This window comes from Microplitis demolitor, chromosome 4 (assembly GCF_026212275.2).
Source record: "Microplitis demolitor isolate Queensland-Clemson2020A chromosome 4, iyMicDemo2.1a, whole genome shotgun sequence".
Classification (NCBI taxonomy): Eukaryota; Metazoa; Arthropoda; class Insecta; order Hymenoptera; family Braconidae; genus Microplitis; species Microplitis demolitor.
This window is the reverse complement of record NC_068548.1, coordinates 18013811-18029996: the sequence shown is the minus strand read 5'-3', so window position 1 is coordinate 18029996 and position 16186 is coordinate 18013811. Positions and strand designations below refer to the sequence as shown.

The 16186-nt window shown below is 27.7% G+C and overlaps 3 protein-coding genes across 4 annotated transcripts in view; 2 read left to right on the top strand and 1 right to left on the bottom strand.

Moving 5' to 3' along the window:
* Window positions 1–5713, top strand: part of LOC103579737 (tyrosine-protein kinase Src64B) — a 35213-nt gene extending 29500 nt beyond the window's left edge. For both annotated transcript variants that reach the window (XM_014443744.2, XM_008561241.3), the window contains exons 6-7: window positions 719–1429; window positions 3487–5713. In XM_014443744.2, the coding sequence (XP_014299230.1) occupies window positions 719–1429; window positions 3487–3701 (926 nt within the window). In that variant the 3' untranslated portion in view covers window positions 3702–5713. The remainder of the gene's footprint in view (window positions 1–718; window positions 1430–3486) is intronic.
* Window positions 5714–7728: 2015 nt separating this feature from the next.
* LOC103579738 (uncharacterized) lies at window positions 7729–10978 on the bottom strand. The gene is made up of 2 exons (XM_008561242.2): window positions 10180–10978; window positions 7729–9023 (listed from the first exon to the last, which is right to left on the bottom strand). The coding sequence occupies exons 1-2, from the start codon at window positions 10296–10298 to the stop codon at window positions 8207–8209; spliced, it is 936 nt and encodes a 311-aa protein (XP_008559464.1). The 5' UTR covers window positions 10299–10978; the 3' UTR covers window positions 7729–8206.
* A 200-nt stretch (window positions 10979–11178) lies between these two features.
* On the top strand, window positions 11179–15942 carry LOC103579740 (protein bunched, class 2/F/G isoform). Its single transcript, XM_008561245.3, has 3 exons — window positions 11179–14013; window positions 14150–14201; window positions 14288–15942. Exons 1-3 carry the CDS (start codon window positions 12068–12070, stop codon window positions 14492–14494), a joined length of 2205 nt encoding a protein of 734 aa, XP_008559467.1. The 5' UTR covers window positions 11179–12067; the 3' UTR covers window positions 14495–15942.
* The last annotated feature ends 244 nt before the right edge of the window (window positions 15943–16186 follow it).

Genomic DNA, 16186 nt, shown 5'->3' with positions numbered 1-16186 from the left:
GCACGGAGAAAAATAACTAAAGGATTTTTAATAAATTTGAAAAAAAAAAATTACAATCCGAGAAGTAATCTTGAAACGTTAAAAAAAATCATAACTGGTACAAAACTCAAAGTAAAAAATTACAACATATTATTTAGAATAATAATTTCTATTGATTATAAAAATTACTACATTCAAAATAAAATTTACTAGCGACAAATAAAAATTATAATGTACCAATAATTTTTACGCTGGTACTTAGTAAATATTAGTTAACGCACTTTGTGAAAGATGTATTCTGGCGAGTAATTTTTACAATCTCAAATAGTAATTTTATCTCCCGGAGTAGCAATTTGTCTCACCGACATTCTACAATGTACAGTAACTTACGTAGAATTACATTGGAGATGTAATATTTATCAACTACGAAACAAAAATTGCGATTAATGTACTAACTTTTAATAATTCTGGAAACAATTTCTACTTTTTGTAACATTGAACTATTTTTATATGAATAAGTAAATATTGACTTTTTCCAAGCGAAAATTTAACGAAGCTGTATTGTAATTATTATGATAAGTGAAAATTACAATCTAGATAGTAATAGTTGAAATAAATATTAATTTTCTGCAAATCATCATAATTTTTTTTATGGATTGTAATTTTTTGTGGAGCCATTGATTTAAAAATTACACAGCTTGGATCTTATATAATTTATAATATGTAAATAAAATTACAGAAAATGCACTTGGCCTATGTCACGTACTGTCGAAACCATGTCCAAAACCACAGCCCGACATGTGGGACCTTGGACCAGAGTTACGTGACAAATGGGAGATTAATCGTAGTGAGATACAGCTGATACGTAAGCTCGGACATGGTAATTTCGGTGAGGTTTATTATGGCAAGTGGCGCAACAAGATTGAAGTTGCCGTAAAAACGTTGAGACCCGGTACAATGTCAACAGAAGCATTCCTCCAGGAAGCAGCAATAATGAAACAATTTAGGCACAGACATTTAGTCGCACTGTATGCCGTATGCTCCAAAGAAGAACCTATTTATATTGTTCAAGAGTACATGTGTAATGGAAGTCTTTTAGACTTTCTGAGAACTGGTGACGGTAAATATATGCAATTTGAGGACCTCATTTATATAGCAGCTCAAGTCGCTTCGGGTATGGAACATTTAGAAAGCAAACAACTTATACATCGGGATCTTGCTGCTCGGAATGTTCTTATTGGTGAAAAAAATAAAGCTAAAATATGTGATTTTGGCCTTGCAAGGATTATTGAAGATGACGAGTATTGCCCAAAGCAAGGTAGTAGATTCCCTGTTAAGTGGACTGCGCCAGAAGCTATTGTTTACGGCAGATTCAGCATTAAAAGTGACGTTTGGTCTTATGGAATATTGCTTATGGAACTTTTTACATATGGACAGGTTCCTTATCCAGGTAAACAACTATTTTTTTTTCTTGAAAACTTGTTATCGTGATTTAAAAAAAACTAGTCAACAAATTTAAAAGACTTTATTATTATAATAAAAAAAAAATTATTTTTTTACTGTTAGAAATTCTTTTTCACAATATCAACATCGAAATTTCAAATTTCAGTGTCTGTACTATAGCTAGTAGAAACAAGTTAATTTTAGCCCAATGCCGTGAATAAATATTAGCGAATGCGTAAAATATGAATTTCCAGCCAGAGGGCAGAAACAAATTGTGTTGTCCCTTGGGATGAAACAAATAATATTGCTGCCCGCTGAAAGCCAGTTCACTCTTGAGTTCAGCTCTGATTCTTGTCATTTGTTTATTAGTAATTTTAAATCATGAATTTTATTTATGTAAGTGATTGTTTTGACTTGAAGATCAAGTTTTCACCATACCTGCACCGAAAGTTTAAATTCCTGCCCTGATTAGAGGGAAGTTGTTCTTTTCTTTTATGAGAAAACAAATGATAAAAATTAGCGTATGCGCCATTCTTCCCATAAACAGAGTCAAAAACTTTAAGGTGCAGATCTGGTGATAAATCCTACGTGCTTGCCATCCTCGTCTTCGACTCGGGTAGGCAATTCCATACACGAGTTGGAATGTCCTATTTTCCTCCTTTGGTCTGTAATAGACTATTTATAAAAACTAGTGTAAATGATAAATAATATTTATTGTTTCTGCTTAATCATAAATTTCATATTACAATGTACGCTTACGCTAATAATTGATCACACCTTTTTTTAAAATTAACTTGTTTCTGACTGGCTGCTGATACTTAAACTTGAAGTTCAATGCAAGTAATCGTAAAAAAAAAAAATATAGTGTAACACAGGAATGAAATAATTTTATTCCTCGTCACACAATATACTATTTAATTTTACTAAATATGAAAAACAAATTTTTGATAAATACTTTGAAATTTTTCACCGTAAAGATTAAATGATAAATTATTTGAATTATTTATATAGTCAATTTATATTAATTTTTTTAAAAGGAGACAAAATTTTGAATATTTAATTTAATAGGATTAAATTTTAAGTGAATTAGTTATTCTATAAAAAATAATATAGGGAATTTTAAAATCAATTAATAAGGTCAGCGTTAAAAATGACCTAGTACTTTAATATATATTAAACTAAATATCAGAGTTATCCATCAATGTCCACTGGTAGACATTTATCTATAAATAATATTTATTATTTAATTTCAAGCTTACAATAATAGATTACTGCAAGCTTTAATTCATATATTAAATTATTAATTTTTTATGAAACTTAAAATTTATGACTCATATATTATAATTTAATGATAAGCATTCTCTGTTTAATCAATCCAATATGTTCTGATTCATACTTATGAAATTCGATAAAATATTTATATGAATGAGTTGGTTTTATAAGAAACGTATTTTAGTTTCTGATAAAAAATTTATAAGAATCAATAAAATCGACAGGATTTTATTGGAAACAAATAAAAAAATATTATTTCATAATAAATTTTTATTGAAATTTATAGATTTATTTGTCGTAATTTATAAGAAAGTGATATTTAAATTAAAAAATATTTTTATAAAAATATATGATTAAATATTATGTATTTTTATAACTTTCAATGGATAAATACATATTATATAAGTAATTCTTTTCACTGATATCAAACTAATAGATTTTTTTTTCTTGAAAAATTTCGCATAGAATATTTTAATAAATTTTTGTAAATTTCGAGTGAATATGAATTTCACTTCATCCCTCAAAGTTCTGGAGTTTAAAAAAAAATTAACTCTGCATACGAAGTAAATAGGCATTTATTTTTTAGTAGAGGGAATTCAGAGTGATGTGAATTTTATTTAAATCCGCAGTTTTAGTGTTAAATGAATAAATAATCATCTGTTTCGCATTCACTCCGTATTTAATCCGCAAATTTTTTAGTCTACGAATTTAAAAAATTTGATAATCCTTTATTTTTAGACCATAGCTGTTGTAATAATAAATATCCATATATATGTTGATGTATTTATGCAGGTATGCATGGCCGTGAAGTTATTGAACAAGTGGACAAAGGATACCGAATGCCTAAGCCAGCGAATCAGCCATTACCAGACAGCATTTACCGTCTTATGTTGCAATGTTGGGACGCATGTCCAGAGAAACGACCTACCTTTGAATTCCTCAATCATTATTTTGAATCATTTAATGTGACAAGTGAAATACCATACCTTGAACCGCCAACAGACTGATACACGGCCCATCATCATTTAGAGGGCCACGTTACGCAGCATGGCCACGTTATGCCGCCGCATGGTCATTACCATCCGGCTTATCTTAATTGTGCCATGGAATTTTACGGGATTTACTGTTAAAAATAAAAAACTACCCCTACTACTCCTTATACACTAAATTAATGCGCATTAATCTTCTTCTAAGATGCGCAATCTTTTTACTTTTTATCAAAAATGTAATATGGAAGAAAAAATCATTCCAAACACTGCCAGAATTTTGCCAATGATATATTTATTGAATCATACCGTTTGTCATTGCCTGTACACAGGCACTTTTTTAAAAGAAAAATAAATAATAATAATCTCTATGTCAAACGGTGATCTTTGTGTGCCATAAACTCACTTAGAGTCTTCGGAAATTTAAAAACATTCAAGAAAATACTCAAGTCTTCTTTATTTAAACTTTTTTTTGTAGTTTACAATCAAGTAAATTTGGCACTATAAATTTTTTATCGTCTCTGACGATAATGGATGACTGAAAAAAAAATAAAAATAAAAATAAAAAAAAAAAAAAAAATTAAAAAAAATTAAAAAAAGAGAAGAAATTTTTGTAAGATTAAAATTAATGAAAAATTTAAAGACTTGAATACAAATAACTTGTAATTTTAAATAGACGTTCGTAGAGTAGTGTTTTGTAAAATGACGTCTATAAATTTAAATTTAAAATTGACTTTTCGAAAATAACAAACATAATAAATTAGACTTAATTACTTACAGGACTGGCAAAAAAAAAATATTTACTCTAGAAACATCGATTTCCAATCAAATAATATTATTTTTAAATGTGAAAAAAAATGTCTCCATCAAATGAATTAAAAAAAAAAAACGCAACTTTTTCTCCATCGAACTAATAAATTTTTTTAGCACAAATTCATTTGTAAAAATTAAAACGAGAGCGAAACCATGTCAGGCGATTATTTGTGATTACGTGTGTGCTTTTTTTTTTATTTACTATTACATATTATTTAATTATTTACATGTACATTATAAGTTGTATTTAATTACTGCAATTATTTTATTTCCTAATCTCTTATTTATCACGAATATTCGCTGTGATCTTTATATATATATATATATATATTTTTTTTTCATTTCTCAAATGGGAAATCAAGTCAATTCCCAATTTATAAAATGCACCATTACCCACTTCATTGCCGATTTAATTCGCGTAAAAAAAACTTCATTTTATTTTTTTCGTTTGATTAAACTTCGAGATTAAGATTAAGTCACAATTTTATTATACTCTTACTCAACCTCATTGATTTAAATCGCTTAATTAAATAATGTCAGTGAGTTGATACAAATTTTCTTTTTTTACATTGAACCATTTATATAAATCTTATATTATTTATTAGTTTTACAATAAAAATTATCAGTGTATACTCATGTCCGACTGTAAAAAATATATTTATAAATATACATATATTAATATATTTTTTTCATTAGATCTGATGAAGATCTGAAAATCTGATAATATGGGTCGTCGAAAAATATAAAATAAAAAATAATTACAGGTATGCGTTGAAAGTCAATGAGAGAGTGTTTAAAAATTTCTTGAGTGAATGTGACTTACATTTTATGTCCTTGAAAGCTGGAGATTATATTACAATTTGCGATTTAAATTCAATAAATAAACATATGACGGAGAGATAAAGATGAAATTTAAATGAAGGAAAAAGAAAATGGAAAAAAAAAATTAGAGGATTTAATTATAAGGTAATCGTAAGTCATCGATATTAATCGTACAAAAAACTAAAAGAAAAAAAGAAAATCTGTAAATTTTACACTTTAAGATAAAAAGACAGTAATTTTATTTTAAGTAGATGTTAATATATAATTGAAAAAAATTAAATATATAATTAATTAATTAGATTTCGACGTATAATTACGAACGTGTAATTTCGATTTACCTTATTATTAAAAAGAAATAATTATTATCCAGGAAAAAAAATATTGATATAACGAATGGATATTTATTTTATCGCAATTTAGTTAGTTGTTAATTTTAATAATAATAATTAATTGTAATATTAATAATACTATTAATTAATAATGTAATAAATTATTTGTAAAACAATTTCCATCGATTGTTAATAAGAAAATATTCTCTCTTGTCATGTAATACGTACGTGAAAATTTTTTTCATCACGTTATTGTAAGAGTAGTGTAGCTTGTACGTCCAATAAATTTTTTCTATGAACAATTTTATACCGACCAAAAAAAAAAAAAATTTATTAAAACAATGACTTGTTGTGTTTACTGTAAAAGTGGAGTAAATTTTTGACAGTTTGTTAATTCAATATTAAATAAAAAAAAAAAAAAAAACAAAGAAAAAAAAATATTTTCAGAGTTACAAACCGGGTAAACGTCAATGATGTTATAATTAAAAGAAATAACAAAGATTGTTTTAAAAAATAGAAATAATGAATTAAAAAATATAGTATTCAGCTGAGTGAAAAGTAACTTGACCTCGTATTAATTTATTGTCATCTTAAATTTAAAATTTTTATACTTGGTATTAAATTTATTTTAAATAATATAAATATCATTTTATTGATGTGCCAAGATTATCAAATCATAGAAAAACGTCACGAGGCCAAAGCATCGCCAGCTGCTAATTTTTTGTTTCCATTATTATTAGATTCAAATACTCCCACATATTTTACGTGTATTGTCAATACTGCATACAGAAAATTAATAATAATAATAAAATAACAGTAAAAAATAATGTACAGTACAGTTTTTCTCAATACTAATAATAATATCGGTACTTATTGACTCAGCTGACGATAAATTTTATTAATTAAAAAATATAATTTTTGAATACAAAAAAAAACACGAATGAAAGAAATAAATAAAGAGAAAAAGCTAAAAAAAAGTCGCGGAGCTCGGAATGAGAAAAATTTTGATAAATCTGTGATATAGGAAACAGACCTCAAGTTTTGATACCGAGTTATCAAGTTAAAGTGCACCACGACTATTTTTTAAAAACCGTATCGACAATTGAAATTTTGTAACATTTCATTATTGCAACAACTGTCACTATATTTATTAATCATAATATTAATAATAAAGTAATGAAACTAAATTTGTAATTGTATATCGTAATCACGTTAAATTTATCTTAATAATAGAAGGTTATTTATTTATCTTTTTTTTTTTTTTATTTAAAACTTTAATTGCAAATATTTAATACAGAGAGTAAATTTTCAGATCATCTATTTAATTAATTAAATAATTTTAAACTTTGTCTTTAATGAAAAGTTTAAATCAGTAGCTTGTAATTAGAAATGAAATTTAATTTTGTATTAAAAAGAAAAACAAAAAAAAAAAAAAATTCCAGTCTTTAAAATTTAAATCTTCTGTATTTAAGATTCCTCATCTATATTTAAAATTGAAGAAAGTTTCAAAGAATTTATTCATCTATGAATAGATATTCTGGAATTTTTCAATATCTCTGATAAGTCTTAAACTATTTGCAATCAAAGCTTAAATAATTTTGCTAAAAGTTGACCTCTGCTCTACACTATCAGTAATAATAATTATAATGATTATAATAATGAATATTATTACGATTTAAAAGACGAACAAGTAAAAATAAATAAAAAAGCAAAAAAATTATTTTTATCACATTATGGCTTTTGTCGAATCTCCATACCGCGTGGTACAACTTCAATACATTTCAATAAAAATTGAGAATTAATTATTAATAATAATAATAGTAATAATATTAATAATAATTTAAAAATCTGTATAATTACTATGTACCAAAGCTTATAATCATCAAATGATTACTTTGTATTATTGTATTAATATTTATCGTATGCTTATATATACATACGATACATGTATAATATTAATAAGTCTGTAAAACAATTAATCTTATCAACTGACAATTAATTAAGGTTCAGAGTTTTTTTTAGTAAATAATTACAATGACATTAAAACATTTTTTTTTTTTTATTTATTTTTTTTCTTTCCTTTTCTTAATCATCTTAATACAAAAATCTTTCCGTGAGAGAATTGGAAAAAAAAGACAAATATAAATCGTAAGACTATGATTCAAATTGCTTATTGAGTACGTCGATACTCAAATCATGATATTCAAATTTTAAAATATCTATATCACTGCAACTCATTAAAAAATAAAACATAAACATACATTATTATTAATAATACAATTAATAAAATTTAATTTGTTCGCGTTCATATTTCATTTTTAAATTTAAAACTCAATTAATTATGACAAATATCAAAAAATTAATTTAATTGAAAATAATTTTACGAATTAATTTTCAACCGTGAGAAAATAAAACTAATCATGAAAAAAATAATAATAATTATCAATGTTACCGAATATCAATTTTATTATCGATCTTAAAAAATAAAATGAATAAGATTAATAATAATAATAATAATAATGAATGGGCAGTAAAATCTGCATTAATTAAAGCTAACTATAGCTAAATATACATCATTTCTGCCATGTGTGACATCTTCTTTGGAATATGAACAAATTCTTCAAAGTAACTAGCAAGTTCATCAATTGTTACGTCACAAGACGATGGCGGTGACATTCTTGCTTGTACAGAGCAAGTATTCGTGCTCGATTGACCAGCATTTGATGAATAAACTCCTTCATTATTATTGTAACCAGGTATATTAGCAGTAGCATTGATATTATTTGAAATAGTAGAAGCTGCTGCAGCAGCGGCGGCGGCAGCAGCGACAACAGTATTAACAGCTTCTTCACCATCACCACCACCAGGTCCTGGTCCAGGTCTTTTTAAACTGGGCATCGTATTACTGCGCGCACGTTGAAAACTACTAGCTCGATAAGAGCTTTCAGGTAAACTAGTGTCGTCTTTAGCCAATCTCGAATCCGTGTTAATATTCAAAGCCTTGAAGTCTTTCGTTACTGAACCATGTCCAAATGTCCTAGGATTTCTAATGTATGAAATACTGAGTTTACACGCCTCTTGTAATAATGTACTAGCCAATGTATCACTTAAACACGTCGTTGAATTATTAGTATTTAGTTTTAGTACGGCTTCTTTTATAATTGAATTTTTCTTTTGTCCATCCAGTAATTTATCATTTTTTGATGGTTTAAAGTTCGTTGTACATTTAACACCACGTGGGCTTACAAAACTTGGTGTTGGACGATTTGGCATTGATCTTCTACGAAATAAATAACTTGTATCACCAGTTGCCGTACCACGTCCACTTGAACGAAATGGATTTGCAGATGTTGATTTATCGCTACTGCTATTATTGCCGCTGTAATAATAAAAATAATAATTAGTAATTACAGCCAGGATTTTTGCTTTAATTTAAAAATAACACTTAATAATTAATAGTATCAGATTTTTGATAATACGGCCAAAATATTGGTCTTATAAAAAAATTTTTCAAGTAAAAGTTTTTCAAAATTTAATTTTATAAAAAAAATGTTTCTTATTATTTTTTCATATGACTAATAAGAAAGCCGTTATTTCAAAATTAAGATTTTCATAATTATCAAAAATTTAAATCACTCATTATGAATCTTAATTTTGGAATTACGGTGAAAATACTGGTCATATAAAAATATAAGGAACATTTTTTTTAGAAAATTAAATTTCCTACAACTTTTGTTTGAAAACTTTTTTTATAAGACCAATATTTGCGTCGTATTATGAAACATGTGAATCATTCATTTTGAAATTAAGACAAAAATCTTATCCCTAGTAATTAGTATTATTTTTAAAAAAATATATAACAATAAATATATTATTTAAATATTTAAAGCAGTAACCCTTGAAAAAATAGTCGAAGAATCACGTTAAATTTCGACCCAAGGTCAACAACGTACATACATTTAAATGCTTTCGCTTGTTACGAAATAATTTCTCGTGGATACTCTCGAAAAATTTAGGGCATTAAATTAAATTCATATAAACAAAATGTAAATATACTATTTTTATATTTATTTGTTAGATATATTAATATAAAAAAAATATATATATTCGTAAAATTAACATTTTTAAGTAAAAAAAAAAAAATGAATGATTGTAAAGTTAGCAGACATTTGACAATTTTTAAAACTTTGAAATAATAATTTAAAATGTTTAGACAATTCAAATTTCAGTACATGCATTTTTTTTAATTTTATTATTTTAATTATTTAATTTTTTTATATGTAATTAAAAAATTGTCGTATGTCTTCTACATTTACACTCATAAAAATTGGACCATGTTACGATGAGCAAGGAATATAAAAGATTTATAAAATTTATTCACTCCAATTGAATAAAATAAAAGTAGTACGAGAGTTAAAAATAGTATCATTAAATAAAGAATTCGCGTGCTATAACAAAATAAAAAATACAAAAATAAAATATAATGATAAATTTACAGTTATAGTTACAAATTTATAAATAAATAAATAACTTACTGAGGACAATTGTTTGACAGTCGATCAATTTCAAGTTTTTCCAAACTAGCCGGCAGCACTTCGTCTGCCATGCTCGTTATTATTTTTTCAGCTTCAACGCTCAACGTTTGTGGAAACATTTCATTTTAACATTTGATCTTTACTCTCTATTATTAATTAATTTTAATCATAAACAAAAACAAACTTTTTTTTTTATTTATTTAAAATTGACAGTGTCTCCTCCTGCTGAAATCAATTGACGTACGAAGTTTCGAGAAGCCTTGACAATTAGGTTAGAACTCAATATCGATGAGTCGCATAAAATAAATAAAACAAAAAATTAAAAATGAACGAAAAAAAACTCCCTAAGCTCACGTCAAAATAACATCACACAAATATATGACAGTCTTATATTTTATTAATTAAATTGATTTTATTATTACTGTCATGATTAAATAATCCAAAAAAAAAAAAAAACAAAAACAAATAAATCAGTAATAATAAAAGTTCACTTATAAGTAATTAAGATTTTAAAATAATATCTTAATTAATTATTGTCGTTTATTTAAATAAACATTGAATATTAAGTAAATTTACAATAAGTAAAATACGTAAATAAACACAGACAACTGCGCACAACGGCCATTTTAGCATTGAACTCTTTTTAAAATTATTAAGAAAAGGACGGAGAAGTAGAGGGGAGCAATGAAAAAAGTGTTTAAGAGTAGGGGTAATATACTGGTTGCGCATTTGAATTTTATAAAATTTTTCAATGGCTACAAACTCGTTAAATGTCCTCGGGAGTTTACGTTATTAAAATACACGCGCAAGCAAACACGCGATCGGTTGCGCGCGCGGCAAATTTAAAACAAGACTTAAGTTATTTTTTAAAATGTCGAGTATTGTGCAGGTGGCTTTAGAACTAACACCGATGATAGCCGATAAAACCCGAGTTTAAACGAGTTGTTATTATTATTATGAGTAAGTGAGAGCCCTCTAGATTAAAAGGTTTCGTGGCTCTGGCGAGAGTATCCGAATGTACTGGCAGCCATTTTTAAACTGCTCACCTGCAACAAGAGTAGAGAGACGAGAAGAGACATGGACGTTAATAAAAATTTTCAATGGATATTTACGTAAAATAATAATAATAATAACTAATGGATTTTATTTAACATTTTATTTTATATTTATAAATACTGTGGGTGATTTTATTTAAAGGTGATTCGATTAGAAATTTATATTAAAAAAATATATATGTATATATAGATAGATACACATATATATATATACATATATATATATATATATAAAGTTGTGATTGAGAAGGAAAGACAACACGGATTTATGAGGAAAGTGAGATAGAAGAGGGTTAACAACTGGAAGTGAGAAAAGGAGGATATAACGAAGAAATTAAAGTGAGAAGTTGGTCTGGGCTAAATAACTAGCAAAGGGGCCCTGTGGATTTAAACTACAGTCGAAATGGTGGACTGTCAACATCAAGTAAAAATGATAAAATGTTGCTAATTAATAGTGGTAAATTATTTAAATGTACGAATAGACTTTGACTAACAGCTTTGGGGCATTAATTCATTTTATTATTATTTTTTAATTTTCTTAAATTTATTTTAACGATATTTATTTTTATGTTGTGATATTAAATCATTATCGTGATTATATTATATTATAATAATAATAATAATAATAATAATAATAATAATAATAAACGTCGTGGTTGATATCGTCGTCATCGTGGTTGTTGTCGTTGTGATCGTAATCGTCATAACCATTGACGTCTTAAAAATAATAAAATAGTCGAGACAGAAAGATGTCAGTTTCAATAATAATATATATAAGAGAGAGTATACATAGTACAGAGATAGAGACTGAGAGATGTTAAGTTCCGTCAATAATGGGAGATAATGTGCACAGAAAATCGCACAAACCGTCGGAAAATATCAATAAAAAACAAATTAACGCAATTAATCGTACGACAACGGAGACTATGAGACTTGGTGAGCCAGACAGAACACACCCGGCGTTGGGTCTGTCTGTGCCTAGCAACATCACGCCGAGTAATCAGTGCAAGAAAAAAACATCGTCATTTCAAATAACAAGCGTCACTGTTGGCAGCCGTATGAGTAATGACGCCGGTGAAGATTCAAATGATGATCTTGATGAGTCACACGGTGAAGATACGTCTATTGAGTTATCGAGAATTACGGATATCGAAACACCCAGTTATTCAGAGGATACATTTTCAAAAGAGGATGTTTTTTTTAATGCCAGTAATGCTGCTTTAAGTACTGCACCCGTTATACCGACTAGTTCACAGTACGGACTTGCCATAGTACCGTCCGAAGGTGGTAATGTTAATAATTCAACAAACGACACCAATATTAATACGCTTGATATTGCATCTGTTACTGATAATAATATTATTAATTTGTTGTCGAGTACCGCTAAACAGGACACGGATATCCGGGAGGTACACTCACATGGACGTAATGAAAGATTTAAAGTTGTCAAAATCGAAAGCACGGAACCATTCAAACGGGGCCGATGGACGTGCATGGACTACCTTGACCACACTAATTCTGTTAATCAGTCAAATGCCATTGGTACACCAAAAGTATCCGATCCAAATGAAGTATGTATATCATATGGTGTCACGGACGGTGGAATTATTGCGTTAGATCCGTCCAAGTCTTTGACTTCTGAAGACAACGGCATCATAAACGTCGATATGAATGGTCATGCGACACATCAAGATATTATTAGCTCGATGATTTCAAGTACAGCTGCTGCTGCTTCTGCTTCTTCTTCTTCTTCGACTGCTGCTGCTACGGCTACTGGTTATCCTGTTAGTAATAATTCGTTACCTCAGAGTGTGCAGCGCAATGTACCCCCGGTTCAAACACAGCCGCAGGTTCAACAGCCTACTCAGATACCCCAATACTTCCAGTCATCACCACAACAACAACAGCAACAACAACAACAACAACAATTAGCTTCTCAACAACACCAACATCAGCAACAAGGTGGACAGCAACAAGGTTCGACGTTACCAGCAAATTTACAAAATACACATCCTAATAATTTGGGACAGCCTCAAAGTATGCCTCAAGGCTCTATTCCTATTATTACTCAGACTAATAATAACAATGTGACGCCACAACAAAATATAAGTCATACGAAGGAGGATAATACGTATGTAACAGTAAGCTCACAAAATCAATCCATGCCAGGTCAAAATGTTTGTCAGTCGTCAGTACAATCATCAACACCAGGTTCTCAGGCAACCAACATCCTTGTTACGCAACATCAGCCTCAACAACAACAACAACAACCTCAACAACAGCAGCAGCAGCCACCACCACAACAACAAGGATTACAGGCACCAACATCAATGACTCAGATTTCCGAGCCAATGAACACGTTGCAGAACATGCAAGGTATGCAGAGTATCCATAATGTCCCTCAGTCAGGTGGACAGCAACCAACTTCAACAATCCATGTTCCTGGTGGTCCTCTTCCCAATCAAGTTATTGCTCCAACGTCAATGCAACAGCAGCAGCAACCCCAGCAGCAACAACAGTCACAACCAACGGGTGGTGCTAATACTCAGGTACAGATGACCCAAGTCTCTGGCAACTGTCAAAATGTTGTCAGTGGAATTCAACAGCAGCAGCAGCAAGGTTCTATGGGTTTTCATCAACCCGACATAGAGCTGGACTCAATGTCGGGAGGACTTAGTAATGCCGGCAGTAGTCAATTAGCGGACGCGGCGCTCCTTGAATGCCTTGCTGAGGTAACACAGACCAATGATGACCATCATACACTCGAAGACAATGAAAGGTTCGTTTAAACATATATATAGTTGTACATACATGTATATGTACATACATGTAGCAGTTATTTAATCAACGCTTGATAGGATAATACGTTGTGTATTAACCCGTGAAAATAATGATTATGTTAAATTTTGTTACAGTATGTCGGGGACAAGTGCTGTAGCTATTGATAACAAGATTGAACAAGCTATGGTGAGTAATTCATTAATGTTTATTATTGTGATTAAGTAATTGTGTTGATGATGATGTTGATTTATTACTTGTTTTTATTATTTAAGGATTTGGTAAAAAGTCATTTAATGTTTGCTGTAAGAGAAGAAGTTGAAGTATTGAAAGAAAAAATAGCCGAGTTAATGGATCGTATAAATCAGCTCGAGGCTGAAAATTCAATTTTAAGAGCACATGCGACTCCCGAAACACTGGCTCAATTGAGCCAATCGACAACCAAATTACCCCAAAATAACAATCCAGCAAGTGGTCAATAGGTAATCATCCGATGTAAATAATATAAGTTTCTATCAATACTTCGTCTCATAATTGATAATATAATTATTGTATATAACTTTACGATTTTTAGAAATTTATAAATAATGAGATTTATTATATTATACATATTAGTATTAGCGAAAAAAAAAAAAAAAAAAAAAAAAAAAAAAAAAAAAAATGGAAATGAAAAAGAAAAGCAACATTTTTTTTTTCTTTTTTAAACTAAGTAAATTAAAAGTTATAGATTATTTTTTACTATTGCAGTTTATTTATTTCAATTAAATATATACGTATATGTATGTATATTTTACAAGTATATATTTAATTGGAAAATATTACTTTTCTCAAACAACTATAATGGCTCGACACGCTTCATTTTACAATTATACTTAAAATTATTATTATTATTTTTTAAAAATTCATTGGGCCTGAAATAATTTAATGGAATTTTAACAGACATACACATATACACACATACATACATACGAAAAATAAAATAAAATAAATGTCAGGGACGCATTCGTGAGTGAAAAGAGAAAAAATTACTGACTTATAAAAAAAAGAGAAAACAGCATGTATATATATGTATATTGTTTTTGCATTTGTTCTGTGTATGGCCGAAAAAATGAAAACAAATTCTTCAGTGCATGATAATTAAATTATAAATTATATTAAATTAAAAATAAAATGAATTTAAAAACTCAATGACAAACAAAAGTAAAAAGCAAATAAAATTACACATTAAAAAAAAATTAATTGTATCTTAATTTTAACCAGGTAGTTCTAATAAATCAGCCGCAGCGTATTTTTTATCAGTTTAAGATAGTCCGCAATTAAAAAAAAAACCAACATGAATTTGATTTAATTTAATAAAATAAAAACTCAAGTGATCAAGACGAAGTTAATTAAGTAATTAAGTTAAATTATTAATTTGTATTCACATATGTAATATTATTTCATAAATATCGCAATATTTCGATACTTTTTTTAATTTAAAAACAAAAATTTAAATAAACGTCATTTAACAGAAGACAAGAGAAAATAATAATAAATAAAATTGACTATTAATTAAAACTTTATCCAAATGTGCTGTTTTTAAAATACTCACGTTAAATCTCCAAGTGACGCGTAATATAAGTATGAGTGATCAGATCAATAAATAAAAAAAAATTATATATTCAATTGATTATTAATTTACGTCAGCGAAGTAAAAAAAAAAAAATGAAGTTTTAAAATTGTCTGCACCTGAATTCAAGCCTAATAAAAAAAAATTTTTTCCTTTTGATTGTATCATTTTTCTCCGACATATATTATATATATCCCTTATTTATTTTTTAAAAATTTACCATAGCATGGTGCGGGTACAACAAATAAAAAAGAAGTAACTTATATTAATACAAAATTATAATACGCCATCTTTCTATCATTAAAATTTCTTTATTCTAAATAATGCGGCAATTTTTTTTTTCCAACGTTATCCGCATATTCATATTATATATATATATATATATATATATATATATATATATATATATATATATATATATATATATATATATATATATATATATATTTTATAGTAAAAGATGTAAATAATACACTTTATCTAGTTATATATATAAATATAAAATAATACGGAGAGAAAAGTAATAAAAAAAAGCACACGCGTGTGACCGTTTCATAAATTGTTT